The sequence below is a fragment of the Podarcis erhardii genome, assembly GCF_964252035.2.
Source record: "Podarcis erhardii genome assembly, chromosome: 5".
Lineage (NCBI taxonomy): Eukaryota > Metazoa > Chordata > Lepidosauria > Squamata > Lacertidae > Podarcis > Podarcis erhardii.
In genome coordinates, this window is record NC_138509.1 from 54,169,840 (window position 1) to 54,186,800 (window position 16,961).

A 16,961-nucleotide genomic window follows, 5' to 3' on the forward strand; every position below is an offset into this window, starting at 1 on the left:
GATAACGATAAGAGTCAATATTTCATCATGGTTTGTTGGGATGGGGTGCGATACAAAGCTCCCACATCTGCATGACTCTTTCTTTTGTGTAATGGGATTCCTCCTTGCACGCAGAGTATTACTCTGCTTGTAGAAGAGAAATAAAAATCCTTTTCACACCAGGTATAAAATGCCTGAAATTCATCAAGGTGCTGTACTCCAGTCAAAGCAGTGATTGTGCTGGCATGATAAGGATGGAAAGATCAGCCCATTTCTGATCCATATCATTTGCACATGTATCCACTGTCCCATTTCTGCAACAATCTGCACATTTAAATACGGTAGATATTTTTAAACAGCTTGATACATTTTTGTGCTGAGAACTGCCTCAGAACATTTGGTAAATGTGAATTTTGGTATGTAACTAAGTTCTGATCTGCACTTACTGGTTCTGGATGGGGCCATACTCCCTCTGAAGGAACAGGTATGTCATCTGAGGGTGCCCATAAACCCATCTTTGCCATTTGAGGCACAGGTGGTTAGGAGTACACTGGCTTAAATTTGGTCTGATGTCTCAATTTTCACCTGATTGCCTTATATTTCTAACAGTGAGTTGGCTTAATCAGCCAAAAGGAAACAACAAATTCACTTCAGATAAAAGGTTGCTTTAGTGAAGGCAGCCAGGAAAACCAAATGTGTTCATTTGGTGATAGCAGTGAGCAGTGCTTTTTTCCCTAAAAATAAAATAAAAAATGTTTAGGGGTACTCTCATTTTCCTACTCATATTGATATACTGCCCCTCAATGAGGCCAAACTTAGATTCACAAAATGTTTAGGGGTATGCATACCCCTGCATTTCCCCCAGAAAAAAGCACTGGCAATGAAGACCGCAGAAAGGGATAAGTTTGATGGTTTGCTTGCTCCCAATTCCCCCATGGTGCAGACCTTGGCATGTGATATCACAGTAATAGTGGTAAAAAATAACAATCACCTCAATAAGGAATGACTCTCACTCACATTCTAAACTTCAAAATTATTGCTGCTTTGGTCAGACTTATTTCTGGAGACTTATTTCTGACCTTTTTTTTCCATTGCTTTGTACATGTATGTATGTTATTTTGCTTCATTAGAGCAGATAAGAATCTTTTAAATTTTCTCTCTCATTCATAATTGTGGAAAAAGGTGAGAGGAAAATGCAGAAGCCAAATTTTGAAGTTTCACACTGCTGTGCAGAATTCATTCCTAACCAGTTATCCTGCCCCAACCACTATTTATTGGTTTACATTCAGTCAGAATGAAAAGCATAGATAAATCAAGATTCAGCCATCACCCCCAGCAAAGGTAATTATTCTCTTCTCAGGCTGGTGCCTAGAAGTGATCAGAATCCATTTACTCACAGCAGACGCAAGTTGCCTTTACAGATGCTCCAAACGAATTGTTTAAAGGTTTTTCTTTTTTCGTTTTTCTGTGTGGAAAGTCAATAAAGTTGACACAAGCTCCTGCAACCAAACCAAATGCACCCATTTATCATACGTCCCTAAAACTGAAGAAACTTTGTTTTGCTTTTCTTAGAAGTTACACATGAACATGAGTCGAAATGTGTTAAGTTTCCAAACACTTTATTGACTAGGTTGATAGTGGTATCTTCTAAAAATAAATAAAGAGATGCTCATTATGTTTCCAGCTCTCCTGGTGTTCATGCCAAGTTTCCTGTTACGTATTCTATTGGCATATTTTATATGAAACAAAACAAGTTAGCTGAATGAGTGGCAAAGGAGTTAAAATCAATAGGCAAGTGTAATTGTCAACCATTGTCTCTAAATCAGTGAAGTAAATATTGTTGCACGCCATCCCAAGGTCAGCACCAACACTTTGAATTGTGCCTGGAAACATACTGGCTCACATAACTGAATTGTAGCTTCTGGCTCACATAAATGAATTCTCCCCCCGATCTTTGTCATTCCAAATCCTAGCGAGTTGAGGGAGGGAGCCTACCCATTTTCCATCTGGCACAGAGTCAATTCCTTTGTTACCTTAGAGGGCCATTACCTTGTCTGGCTATTTCAACAATTTGAATCCTTGTTTAGATTATAACACTTTCTGGGTCAGGGAATTATAAGGGTCTTGGCATGCAGCCTACCCCCATAAAAAGCAGGTGACAATATGTAACAGCTTCTTTGTAATAAGTCATATCTTTACTGCAAATATATATATATGTTTGTGGATTTTTTTTACACACACCAGTTAGAAATGCAAATAATCAAGTGATATATAAATGTATTCAATAAACAAAGATAATTTATGTATTTTAATTCATGTGGAGCAACTTCCCTGCAAGAAAAGATTTCACTATTTGGGGCTTTTAGCTTAGAAATGTGAGCAAGGAGATAGGAAGTTAAGAGCTGTATAAAATTATATACAGTGTGGCTAAAATGGCTAACACCAGGACTGATAAAAGGAAGTATGTCTTCATCCAACACATTGGTTGTTTCTGTTACTAGCATGAAGTAGGAACACCGTGAAATAAATTTAAGGTAGTCCCCCCCCCCCAAGATTATATCAGAACAGACCCATAGCTCTGAAATTTTCCAGGGGGTACCATTTCTGTAGGCCTGTGTGGCCTTTTGTAAGCAGATTGACACTGGGAAAATATGACTTGTTTCAGGTTTGACTTTATACTGAGAAAGTCTAGCACAAACTCTGATGTCAGTTTTCTTAGAATACATGAGATGTGAAAATACCAAAAGGTTACTACTTCCTTCAAGTGCTAGCAGTTATCAGACAAGATTATGATGTCGCAATAGGCTGACATCCATTTCCTTGGTACACATGAAAGAACTGATGTTCAGATTGCCATCAAGACCATCTGTTCTTGGCTGAACCCTATTTGATGAGGAGGGCAGTTATAAAGAAATGCTTGCTGTTTCATTTAAAGGCATCAGTTTTGCAAAGCATCTTCAATTTACAGAAGAAGAGCTGGGAACATGCAGGTTATTTTGGAACGATGTTGCTCTCACACTAATTGTCTCTTGTTAAAGAAGCTATCCAGAGTCATTAAAAAAATCTCTTGTTAATGTATGCTCTTATTTATGACAGTCATAAAGTAAGCATTTATAATAAGGGACTGGGGGAAAAATCTGAAATTTTCTCAAGTACACTGCTCAAGATATCTGTGAAATGATTTTACAGTATTATTAATGTACACTATATCTGTTTAATTGGACTGTGTTTAGGCTGAGTTTACACAACTATATCAGTGAGTTGAGAAACTGGGCTGAGTAGTATCTCTGAAAGGAGCTGCGTTTTTGGTAAACTGGTCACATTCATTGGGCATGTGAAACTTGACATTTATGTGTGGTCACTTAAATTCACATAGACATTTCAGCTAGTGAAGAAAAACACCAGCTTGTGCTGATTTCAGGCTACATGATCATGTATTCAGGTAGGCTGCAATCAGACATTTTTTCTGCCTTCTTGATGTTTCCTTACCTGATCATTTCTACATTTTACGTCAAAGCCACTTCTGGAAACCTAGTAGAATTTTGTGGAAGTTTAGTGCAAATTTCCATGTTAATCTTTCCCAGGAAAAAAATAATGTTTGCAACCCCATTGGCTTGGAAAATCTCAGGCATTTCGCACTATAATTTCATGTGACCAAGTTTGGAGCAGTATCCCACTATACAGTTCTTTTCTGCTTTTAAAAGATTTGCATGCCAGACTGATATATCAATCAAAAAGCCACAGTTCTGTAACACAACAGGTACTATAGTATAGAATGAAGAATAAAAGTTGGGACAGATGCATTGGCATTATAATCAGTACAATTAACACAATAAATCCACATATAGTTGTCAGAAAAACCCTGCTAGATCATAGGAAGATAGATCATAGAATTCTGCTGTATCTAGTTCAGTACTGTCCATACTAGATGTGTGGAATCTCAGGCCTGGAAGATGAATGCAACATTTCAGACCTCTCTATCTGGTCTTTGGTGCTCTTCCTAAGCTATGCCCCAACCTTCTCCAGTCCTTATCCAGACTCTGCTAGAGCGTTTTTGCCTCTCTGGGATATGCCCTTGAATTAAGATAATGCCTCTCGCTTCCTGGATGAAGGATGGAGATGTGTGTGCATATTACCGGCTAACTTTTATGTGGCTAGAATGCAGCCTATTGTATAAAGGTAAAAATCACGTCCGTTGCTAGCTTATGGCCCATCCACCTTTGGCATACAGTCCTTGGAAGGTTCTCCACCAGGGAATATGGCCCTCCTGCTGAAAAAGGTTCCATACTTCAGGTCTACAATGACTGAGAGCTGCCCAAAGTTTTAGATAGGAGGTTCTGCCTGGTACTGAACCCAGTATCTTTTGCATGTGAACCAAATGCCCCACCATTGAGCTATGTCCCTTTCCTGCAAGTTAGCCCAGAACCTGAATCTATCAAACCCCACTGAGGAGATTTCACCCCTCCCATATCCAAGAATCTGCTGATGTTCTCTGCTGATTCTCCAGAGAGGAGGGGGCGGTTTCTGCTCTCTACTTATTCCACTCCAGCCTCACATCAAAGAGAGAGAGAGAGAGAGAGACTGAGTGTTAGAGAGAGATCGTGTGTATAGATAAGGTTGCTGCTAAGAGCAGCTGCAGACACTCAGTGCAGTTCAGCATTTTTCGTTTAGACCTCATTTAGCTCTGTATATAGTTGTGTATTATAGTTTCTGATAGAATAAAGAAGATATTCTACAGAGCTGCTCTCTGAGTCGTTTATGCTCTGCTATACTCTGCTGTGCGACGACTGTCTTCTTGTTGGAGTGAATCCGGTGCTCACAACTCTAAGCTGTGAGTCCACAGCACTTTGACCTGTTCCTGTGCAGAAGGTGGTCTCTGGAAGTGCTACCCAGCTCGCCTAGCCCAGTCGGGGCTGAAGTGGATGAGTCCAGTTCGTGGCACTGGCTCAAGGGCGATGCTGACACCCACATGGTGTTTCCAGTACAGTGGTACCCTTGTTTATGAACTTAATCCATTCCGGAAGTCCGTTCTTAAACTAAAGCATTCTTAAACCAAGGTGTGCTTTTCCCATAGCAGCAAGGGACTCAATTTACAAATGGAACATGTTCTGCTTCCAAGGCAAAGTTCACAAACCAAAACTCCTACTTCCAGGTTTGCAGTGTTCTTAATCCAAGTTGTTCATAACCTAAGCTGTTCTTAAACCAAGGTACCACTGTAATGGCTAGTTAGATGCATCAGGAAAGCCCACAATTAGGGCATGAAAGCAACAGACTACTTGTCTCCCTAACAACCAGTATCCATTTGTTTCTTTACAGCATATACACCCTACCTTTCTAACAAATGTTCAGAGTGCAGCTTCCAGTCATACTGTTTCCAGATATGGAGGTTCCCTTTAACTATCCTGACTAATAGCCCATGATAGACTTACCCTTTAATGTTTTCTAAGACTGTACCATCACCACATCTGGTAGCAACAGATTTCGAAAGACTGAGTCACAAGTGCCCTGTGTCAGATGCAGGACTAAAGCAGATTCAGCTTTTCCAAATGAATTTGTTAGTGATAGCAAGCCAAAGTTAAATCCCAGCTGGAAGACGGCACCAAACTGCCGGTTGCCTGTGGCTGCCAGAGGCTAATATAAGCGTAGGAAGAGGTAATCAGGCAAATAGAGCAAGTGCATGTATCCTTTCAAGTCTAAGGAAGTCAGTTATTTCAGGTTACTAGTGTTCCACTGTATAATTACATGACTTTCTCCATAGTCTCCAACTATTTGTTCCACCTATCACAAATACTGTCATCAGGGATTACCATGTCCTTAGGCAAATAGATCCATGCATTCCTTTAAACCACTTTCAAGCTTCTCTTGCTTTCTCTTATACAGTATACACACACACATAATCCCCTTTATATTGATTGTCATATTAAAAAATAATCCATTGTTCATGGTCCTGTGTACTCTGAATAATTTGAGTTATAGCTGCTTCTTCTGCATGGGCAGCCTTCCTAAAGTAGGAAGTTTGGGTTGCATTACTGCATTGAAGTTTCGTACTATGTTTGTTTTGAATGTATAGCACCTTTTATTATTATCCAGAAATGACAAATTGGTTTTCTGTAACATGGCCATTGTCACAGCCTGGGTTAAACAAACTAACAATTCCATTTATGCCACAATAGACGTATATTAAAAACAACAACAATAATAAAAACCACTTTATGTCGAGCAGGAGACTTATTATGTACTCCCCTAACCCAGGAAAAAGTGGATTTAACATATCCTGCATTGCTTGATCTCCCATAAAGAAAGGAGTTCATTTAAATCTCCTTCTACGTAGCCCACTAATTCTCTCTGCTGGGATAGTCAAGAGATTAAAAAACCCCTCTAAACTTCCCTATTTAATAAAGGACTGTGTTCTTTGTATTTAAGAGGCAGAAAAGCCATCAGAATCTACCAGTGCTGACTTGGCCATAAATCCAGAGGAAGTATAATTCTACTTACCCACTATTTATCAAGCATGGAAGGAAATAGTACCCGGCTATCGGCTTACTCAATTTTTCTTTGAGACTGTTTCATTGCACTTTGTTATTATCATTCATGGTGTTAAGTAAAAGCAAAGCAGGAAGATACAATCTTACAATTAGACTGGCCATGGCTGGCATCCCGGTGGAGAACTTAATGCAAATTCAGGTAGCGTACATAAAATAAGGAATATATTTTTTCCTGTCCGATAAGACTGGACCCTGCTATTACAAAGTTTCTTTCTTTTTATTCTCTGTTTTTATGTTATTATTTTAACTGTTCTTATGTTTTCATGTTTGTACACATCTTAGAGATACTAAATAGTAAGTGCTTTAGAAATAATTTTAAATAAAACAATAAACGCCAAAGGCTAGTTTTGTTTTTGTTTGTTTGTTTTACAAAATATTCAGAGTCTGTTTTAAGACAAATCTAGGAATACTAAAATGCATGTGGGAGGGGAGCAGGAGTGTGGCAATAGGTCCCAGGCTGCTCTATGTTCATTAAGTATTTATTTATTTATTTATTTAAGGAATTTATTACTCCACTTTTCTCTGTATGTCTCAAAGTAGCTTACAGAAAAAGGAAACATGCAAGAGTGGTGTAGTGTTCAGTTTCCATCCATCTGCATGTCTTTACCTGGCAGCCTTTCTGACCTTGAGGCCTGCGAGTTCCATCCATGTTTAGGGAAGCTTTTAATGTTTAATAGGTTATTGTATTTAGTGTTTTGTTGGAAGCTGCCCAGAGTGGCTGGGGAAACCCAGCCAGATGGGCGGGGTATAAATAATAAATTATTATGATTATTATTATCAAGAACGGAAGGGAGAGCTGTGGCTTATTGCCACCCCCTATTAGTTTTATCCCCCTTTTTTGCAGTAGCTGCTTCAGCGCAACAGTTGATGCCACTTAGAGTGAGGATCTGGATGTGTTGGAGAGAGGGCAAAAGGTGCTAAGTTACTCAGAAGTCAAAGAGTGAGAGTTTGTAGGCACAGAGTGAGGCCCTAGTTGAGTGAAAGACAGAGGGAGAGGGAGTGGAATTGCCATAAGTGGAAAATAGGATGTGAGCTGTTCAGATGGTTGGTTGTTTAATCTGTTTCAATCTGTTTGAATGTCTTGTGCTTGCTTTTACCTAGGTATTTGGTAAAATCAGAATTTTTATTTTTTGTTATTGTTGTTTCCTCTTTTTTCTACCTTACAGCAGAATTGTTAAATTGTTGTTTATTGGACCCATTTATTATGATTTTGTGGTTTTTGCCTGCTGTTTTTCTCTCTTTATTACTTTGTTCCCTGCTCTGGGATGGAAAATATTCAATGAAGAACATTTAATAAATACTGTAAATAAAAATAGAGCATTGGACTAGAACCTGGCAGGCTAAGGTTCAAATATTCATTTGGCCATGAAACTCACTGGGACAGTTGGTGACAGCAAAGCTTGCAAGGTTTTCAGCTGGGGCAATCAGAATAAGATCCACTATTTGACGATTGATTCAAAACCCTAAAATGTATTTTATATAATTGACTTTTTCTTTCTATTCTTTGTATATCATTTTGTTGTTTTATTGCTATGGCTGATGGCCAACGCAAATAAAGATTCATTCATTGACTGGGACAGTCACTGCCTCTCAGCCTGGCCTAGCCCACAGGACTACTGTGGGGATTAAATGAGGAGGAAGGGAAAAAATCACACACACCAGCTTGTTACAGATAGGTAGCCGTGTTGGTCTGCCATAGTCAAAACAAAACAAATTCCTTCCAGTAGCACCTTAAAGACCAACTAAGTCAGTTCTTGGTATGAGCTTTCGTGTGCATGCACACCACCTTGATCTCTTTGGAGTAAACAGTGGGATATAAATGCTTCAAATAAATGAACAAACACACAAAATGGAAAACGCAGATTAAAGCGTCAGAAAATAGGAACATTAGAAAAAACATTCATAGTACAAAAGCCTTCTGAAATAAAAGTGGTTTAATCTGGTGTCTGAAATTCCATAGGGATTGTGCCTGCCTAATTTCTAATGGGAATAGCAGCTGATAGGATACCATGCATAGGACTAAACTCAGGGCCATCTTAAGCATATCCGGCACCATGGTGCAAAGATCCCTCCGGTGCCCGCCACCCCCCACCCCCCGTTTTCCAGAGTTGCCAACCTTTTTTTAGGGAGGACGGCACTTTGTGCCGTGGTGGCCACATCAGGCAGAGGCTCCAGGCGTGGCGCGGCTTCGACATGGCATGGTGGAGGAGGGCGAGGGTGGTGAGCTAATGCCGGGAGGTGCTGCATCCAGCCTCTGCCTCTTCCCTGACACCCTCCAGAACTTGGCGCCCTGCGCCACTAGCCCCTATGAGTAAGATGCCCCTGACTGCACTGCTCTCTTGTCTTCCCAATGCTGCACATCCCTGTTGGTTGCTGAAAAGGAAAGGAGCAAGGCAGCAGGAAGCTGAGCTTAGTGTGGGCACAGTGGCAGAGCCGCTCCATCACTGCCAACTCTGCACCTGCATTGCACTGAGCTCCATGCACCCTTCCCCATCCCCTCTCAGAAACTGAAAGTGATGAACAGCGTTAGGAAGCCAGGAGAGCTGCACAAGCCCACCTGGCCTGCAGCACTGGCCACGGCTTGATGGGAGTGAAATTGATAGAGTTGGACCAGCTGCACTGAAGGCACGACTCTTTGTTGGGTCACACTTCTGGCCCTGTTGGGTCAGACTGTAGATGAATACAAACTGTAGGCACTTCAAGCCTGTAGGAATCCTTCTTGTTTCATGCTCATGTGGTATGTTCTGAATGTGTGTGAAAGCCATGATCCTGCTTCCTTTCCCTCTCCCCCCCCCCCGTCAGTCCAGTGCTGCTGGATTCATCATCTGAAGAAGAAAAAAGGAAATTGGCAGGACTTGGCAGCATCCCAGAATAAGCACCCCTTTCCTTTGCCCTCCTGCTATTTCCAATGTTCTGTGGACAGTCTTTGGCATCTTCTTCTAGTTACTAAGAGGTTAAGCGCTCCTTGTACCAGTGCAGCCTTCCTTGCAGCAAGGTCTGGATGCATCACTTACTACATTACAAAGTGAACATAAAAATGGCCGAACCTGGCTGGAGTATGCATGGATGGTGCCAAGATTATTAACAAGAGATTTGCCCAGGGTGACACAGAGTTCATTATCTGTAGAACATTGTGAGGATGGGTGAACTGATGGCAAGACAGCTGCTGAGTAGGTTTTAACCCATGGGGAATGAGGGATTTACACAGACAGGGAGATCCGTAGCTGCAGGAATTTCTACTCCATTTATTTTTATTAAGCCTCATAAACACTGAATCGTATATCCACATCCTCTGGGAGACTAGTTCATAGACTTATATGGCTCATTATAACATGTTCTCTCACAATATTCTTCTCAAATGCCCTTGTTCTTAAAAAGATCCCATTCCACCTAGTTATACACTCGTACTATGTCCCATGGTTTTTCTTCTCACCATAGCTGTGCCCCAAATGCACTTGGGGATTCCTTTCCATAATAAAGCAACTGGAAAGGGTCCCAGAATTCAGAAAAGAATGCACAATTTCTGTAAAGGAAAAGCACATATGCAAGCTACATTAGATTCCACTATGTCAGTGTTTCCAGCTGTTTTGGGACTACAACTCCCATCATCCCTAGCTAGCAAGACCAGTGGTCAGGGATGATGGGAAATGTAGTCCAAAAACAACTGGAGACCCAAGTTTGGGAAACAGCTCTGTATCCACCCCCAACCTAAGCCTTATTTATTTCAGTGAGACTTCCTTTGTCAAACATCCACAAAGTTCTTTAGTACCTGGAGGTAGCTGAAGTCTCCCATGACTACTAGCTATCTCCTTTTTCAATGTTTGGTAATCTGCTGTAGGAAGGCATCATTCAAGTCCTCAGTCTGGCTTGGAGGTCTATAGCAGACACCCACAGCAAGGTCACTGTTTCCCTCTCCTACCAATTTTACCCATACTCTCAATCTGCCTTCCATGCTCTGAGTCATGGATCTTTTTGCAAGTGCATACACCTTTTCTATATAATGTTGCTACGTACTCCTCCCTTCCTGTTTGGTCTGTTCCTTTTGAACAGATGTTCCTTTTGAAATGCCTCTTTAACTGGAGACTTCCATGCTGTACATGCAAGTTTTTGAGCTGCTGTCCTGTGCAAACTTAGATGAGAAGATGAAAAGCACAAAAATATAGTGTATACTCACAGTTGAATATACTGATCTATGTTCAGGTACAGTAATTCTGAGGAAAGTACCCATTGGTTTGCAACTCAAGCCTGCATAGAATTATAGCTACAAATTATCACAATAAAGAGAATTTCCAAACATAATAGCAAAGGAAAAAACCCCCCAAACTTTCCATCATTTGCTTCATCTATTACAGCATGACTACGCATAAAACTAGATCATTAACAAAGTGACAGATGTCACTCATGTTGCTTTATATTCTCTTTGGGAAGTGCTTACTATCAATTAGCAGCGCAGCATATTATTCAGAAATTACTTTCTCAGCCAGTATCCAGCAAATGTGGCAAAAGCCAGAGCAAAATGTCTGATAGAGTAATTTGCATTGTTCATGTAAAATATTTACCCCTTTTTGTTTCTGTTTGTTTTTACCCAGTGCTTTTTTTCTTTTAAAAAAACAACGTTTAGGGGTACTCTCATTTTCCTACTGATTTTGAAATACTGCCCCTCAATAAGACCAAACTTAGATGCACAAATTTTTAGGGGTATGTGTACCCCTGCATCCCCCCAGAAAAAAAACACTGTTTTTACCATAGTCTTTCAGTATTTTCAGTCTTCCTGCATACAGGATTGCATATGATTGAATTAGAAAAGAAATATAGTCCATGTAGTCAGCCCTTTCCCCTGAATTTGTGGCAGGGCTATTAAATATATTAGTTAACTAATCATATGACCTGTTAATCAATGGATTGAGCATAAATTTGCATAAATTTACCTGCAAATATTTCTGAAGAAAGAGAGGCCTTTCTCTGTCAATAGCACTTAAACACCTCTTCCCCCAGAGGCGCATCTAGCATCCTCTTAGTATAGCTTTGCTGTATATTGAAGATGCATTTTTTTACCTTGGAATGTGACAGCTATGATCTTGTGCTTGGTAGGACCATTTTGAACAGTTTTACTTGTTTTATAATTTTAACAATTTTATCTGTTTTTAATGACTGTATATAATAGCATAACTGACCGAGGGACCTCATGGCAAAGTGCCACTAAGAAATCTTATAAATAAATAAAACACCCTCCCAACCTTTCCTGTTCTCTATTTTTCTTTTACTTACAGGAGGTTTTGACATGTGTGACCCCTCTTTACTAGATTTCTGAAGTCTGGTCAATTTCAGGCTCATGCAGACTTCCTTTTAGTGCCTCCTTTAGAATGGGGTGATTCTCATAAGTCAGGAGATGCAAGTTCAAAATATTAACTTCTGTATTTTACAAAACCTCAAAGAAACCCAAATGTTGTTTGCTCCAATTCAATAGTAAAACGTGGAATTTGCCCCCAGGGAAAGCACAGGATAGAAAAACCCCTGCTTGGACACAGACTTGTGCCTAGAAACACAACACAAAAGTCTGGATGAGTCCTAAATCTTACCAAATTCCATTTTTTATGGGCTCTATCTTAAGCATTCTTTCTGACAAGGGGTGTGCCTGGTTATTTTCTCACCCAGCCCCATGTTCTTGTCTACTACAAACAGTAGGAGGATTGTCACAAATAAATAAGGGTACCTGAAGCATCCTCAATGGCTGAGAATGGTTTGTGTTGTTATAAACATCACTAATGACTTTGTATATAGTAAAACTTTAATGTAACCAGTACGGTCCTCAGCTTTTACACTTCACTTTCCTCTGAACTCACCACTGACAACTATTTTCCCTTCACAACCATGTGCATAACCATCAAACTTTGCACACCACTTCATGCATTTGATGAAGCAGATACGAGTCCAGAAAAGTTTATGCCATCCTTATTTGTTAGTCATTATGTTATCACAGGACAAGGGTGGCGCTGTGGTATAAACCACTGAGCCTTGGGCTTGCTGGTCGCAGTGGGGTGAGCTTCTGTTGCTTGGACCCAGCTCCTGCCAACCTAGCAGTTCGAAAGCACATTAAAGTGCAAGTAGATTAATAGGTACCTCTCCGGCGGGAAGTTAAACGCCCTTTCCGTGCCCTGCTCTGGTTTGCCAGAAGCGGCTTAATCATGCTGGCCACATGATCCACAAAAACTGTCTACAGAAGCGGACAAACACCGGCTCCCTCAGCCTGTAAAGTGAGATGAGCGCCACAACCCAAGTCGTCTGTGACTGGACTTAACTGTCAGGGGTCCTTTACCTTTATGTTATCACAAGATTCAGTGGCTTTTACTTGACTGCAAGTTTCTGCCACGATCTGTAATGATGATGCAATGAACTATATACCTCAACTGATTTCACCAGGTCTCACAGATGTCCATACTCTGAGCATTCTGACTGCTATAGTGGGTGGCTTTCAGTTTAGATTAGATATCTGGAGCAGTTTGCTTTTGCCCCCTGCTACAGAATTTCCAGTCCACAGATTCTGAATGGAGACACTATTAGATAATATAAATGGAAGACTAAATATAGAAAATTCACGTCACTCAATAAATATATTCATGACACTTATATCTGTACATATGTGCCTGCTTTTGCATGGACATGCATATATCCATGCATACATACCTATACAAAAGAAGTGTAAAATAGGCAGACAAATATGCTAATTACTTAGTTGGGTGGGCTGAGCGAACAACTAATATGCATCAGTTTTAATTTTGTTTTAGGTAATGGAATTACTCAACCATCTGTCTGTTCATTTTTTGAATATTGGCACTGCTGATATATCATCCAACAAGAAGTCATGCTGATATATGCCTATTTAATATCTGTGCCAATGGGTGCATCTTGCTGAGGGAGCTTTTTGTACACCATTCATACTGTTTCTGCCTAGAGAAGCCAGATATGTAGAGTTGTTTCAGTGCGTTGCATATTTGCAGGCATGTACACTGGCACAATGAACTGTGGCCAAAATCCAAAGAACTGATATCTGCATGCAGGAGAGCAGAGAGCATGCATAGCCAAGGCTTTATGTTGGTGCCATAGTAGCTCCCACTGCCAAAGAGACAATCTGTTGTTCATTTGGAAAGACAATTGCCACTTTGCCAGAAAAAAGTGCTGCAGTTCTGGTTGCGTGTGCATTTCTGCCCCATGTATGCATCTCACCTCTGTGGATTCTGCTCCATGTCTTTGTATTGTTAGCTATATGAAATGACACCGGTCGGATTAAAATACTTATCATTTGTTTATCCAAATTCCTGAAAGCAGAATTAAGTGATGAGATGGGCTGACATGACCACAGTTTCAAAGTAGAGAGGAAAATAGAAGAGGAACATGGATGAAAGACAGAAAGGACGTGGGGTGTACACAGCAGTTTAATGTAGATTTTATATATCCCATCTGTGCATGCTTTTTCACATCATCCACATGGTCTCCTCATCTAAGCAGCTGCCTGCGCTTTTGCCCTGTTGAATTTGGATCTTCCTGATTTGCAGATAATGTGAGGAGGGGAAATCCAGTATAAAATCAGATGGGTCAGATATGTGCAAACTGTGCGCATTTGCACCCTGATGTATACACAGCTCTGGAGAGACATTGCATAGAAGAGTGAGAGTCCAGTGCCCTCTATATACCGACTCTCAGTCCTGCAGATCAAACCAGTCTCTCCATTTTAAAATGACAGCTTTCTCATTGATGTGATGCATTTGATCCAATCTGAATCCTGTCTTATTTCTGTGAGTGAGGAGTGAGATGTGGGAAACATTAATAACACTTGGCCAGGGGAAGGACGAGAAACAATACAATGGCAGTCTTCCACAGTGAAGGAGGACAAACTTTTGTTTGTGTTCCAGGGTTTCAAGTGCTGAGAGTGAAATACTTTTCACTTAGCAAGTTGACTCGGGTGATTTAGAATGATGTCCAGATCTGTGGAAAAGTTCCTGCATTTGAGAATGTAACCGGTTCAGTTGTAGAGAAAGACAGTAGGCATGACAAGTAGTTGATTGTGACACAGTAGCCTATATTACTAGGAATCACTCTGGAAATGTTATATATATATATATATATATATATATATATATATATATATATATGCTTTCGTAGATTTTCACGGGTACAGGAATGCAGGTTTTGGTGCACACCCGAGGACACCAAAACCTGCATATATATATATATATATATATATATATATATATATATATATACCACTTTAAGACACTTCTCAGCTCTCACTTTTACCCTCATTATGGAGTTTTGAGCAATGTGTTTGGCATCACGATGACAGCCCTCTCTTTCTTGTGCTGTTCATGTGTTAATGAATGAGTGAAATCTCAGAGGAAGAGAAGTTAACCTTTGCTTTTCCAGTTGACAGTGCTCAGTCTCTAAATTAGTAACACTACATTAGTGACCTCAAAGTTTCATTTTTTTCAGTGGCATAGTATTTTACTTAGTCGATGCCACTTTTGGAAAGAATAGGGGGGTTCGGTAGAAACCAAACAAAAACTGAGCAGTGTTTTCTGTAATGCAAAACTGTTGAGCTCCTGCTCAAAATGCAGTTATAGGGCACATCTGTCCTATCCCATTCACTACCAATATTACAATGAACTGTAGCAATGCTGAACGCAGTGAAGAACTTAGAGTAGAATGGATTACAAAAGTATTCGGAAAAGTTCTGGTAAGTAGGATGTTTAGTTGTAAAATCCCTTTGCCTTTGAGAAGGTCACCTTTGTTTTGTATCAACTTGTTTGCTTTGCTTGTGTTGCTTTGCACAGCAATGGCACTCACTAAAACGAATACCCTTTCATGGAAAAAAAAAAAATTTCCTAGAGCTTTAGAGGTTTTAGCTATTTCTTCGCCTATCCTCATCCTAAACTCCAGTATTCCTCTGCTTGATCCTTACAGATTATGTTGCTTACTGACCCTGAGATTGAGAGCAGCCTGTTGATCAGTTCTGATGAAGGCGCCACCTATCAAAAATACCGTCTGAACTTCTACATCCACAGCATGCTCTTCCATCCCAAACAGGAGGATTGGATTCTGGCCTATAGTCAGGATCAGAAGGTCAGTATCTGCAGGGGGTGTTGTTTTTTGTAAGCGACATGGTACTTCCTGCAGGCATGGTTTGAAAGTCATTTAAGGAAATGTTTCTTGCCACAGGCCTCTTTCCCATTTCCACAGGTTGAATTCTCAAGCATTGTGCATAGTCCTGCAGATATTTATGGCAACTGGGGTTAACATTTGATGTACTAAGTATGTGAAATTGTGGTATTTAATCTCAAATTATAAAATAACCGATTATTTTAGTGGTACATAAGAACAGAGGAGAATTTAGTTTGGTTCACAAGTGTACTGGCCTGATTTACACATCCTAGACTAATGCACAGATCAGATACAATGCATTAAAAATACAATCCAATACAGCAAAAATGCATCTTTTAGGAGAAGCTACATATAGATAAAATATTATTTACATGTGCGTTTTGTGACAAAATAAATATTAAAATTTGTACTCATAATTCTTTTTTTAAAAAAATCACAAGTTCATGAAGAAACAGGGTGGAATTATGATTGAACACATGCAAAATGGACACATTACTGGAAATGGACTGAAATCTTTGTTAGCAGATGGTCACTGTCACCACTGATGCAATCCAAGGTTACAGAACATCCAGGAGGTGCTGGTTTAGACCAGGAGGGGCAAGATTAAGTTAGTTTGTATTGCAATTTACAAAGTAGGGCCTGATCCCCTCTGTGCATGTTGTGCAAGGGGTTGGGAAGGCATCATAACCAATCTGGAAGCCAGGGCTTCCAAAGACTTACTCCAAAGACTGCACAGTGGCAGCAGTAATCCAAGATATTGACAGTAGCCTGAATTCAATGGTAGTGCATTATAGTTCAGCACTGGGTTTTTATTGTCACCTCTGTGCTTATCCTTGGTATTTATACATGGAACCACTCATAGAGAAGCTGCCCCCATGGTTGGTTGTTCCGTCTTTCTTTGAAATTGTGCTCAATGGAGCTAGCAACAATATAATAAAACACATTTTAAAACTAATAAAAATAAGTTGTTGGGTTAAATAAAGTTTCACAAAAAATAATTTTGTTTTTATAAACCAATTTCAGCACACTTCCAAATCAATTCATGAGCCAAAGGCTTGCCTAAATAAAAATGCTGTTGCCTGTTGGCAGGAGGTCACCAGAGATGAAACTTGCTGGGCCTTCTTTGATAAGATGTCCCAGAGCCTGGGAACAGCTACCAAGAAAGCTCTCTTTTGAGCTTCTGTCAGATGTGCCTCACATATTGATCGGACAGACAAAGTACCGTATTTTTTTGCTCTATAAAGCACACTTTTCCCCTCCTAAAAAGGAAGGGGAGATGTG

General features: G+C 40.2%; 1 protein-coding gene and 1 long non-coding RNA gene across 9 annotated transcripts in view; one reads left to right on the top strand and one right to left on the bottom strand.

Moving 5' to 3' along the window:
• Positions 1 to 16,961, top strand: part of SORCS1 (sortilin related VPS10 domain containing receptor 1) — a 426,493-nt gene that overhangs the window by 221,023 nt on the left and 188,509 nt on the right. For all 8 annotated transcript variants that reach the window (XM_081863380.1, XM_081863382.1, XM_081863381.1 and 5 more), the window contains exon 4: positions 15,483 to 15,641. In XM_081863380.1, the coding sequence (XP_081719506.1) occupies positions 15,483 to 15,641 (159 nt within the window). The remainder of the gene's footprint in view (positions 1 to 15,482; positions 15,642 to 16,961) is intronic.
• LOC309342679 overlaps positions 1,404 to 16,961 on the bottom strand; it is a 73,386-nt gene continuing 57,828 nt past the window's right edge. Inside the window, exons 2-3 of the long non-coding RNA XR_014156985.1 lie at positions 3,469 to 3,510; positions 1,404 to 1,478 (exon numbers count right to left, since the gene is read on the bottom strand). This is a non-coding gene — a long non-coding RNA (uncharacterized lncRNA). The remainder of the gene's footprint in view (positions 1,479 to 3,468; positions 3,511 to 16,961) is intronic.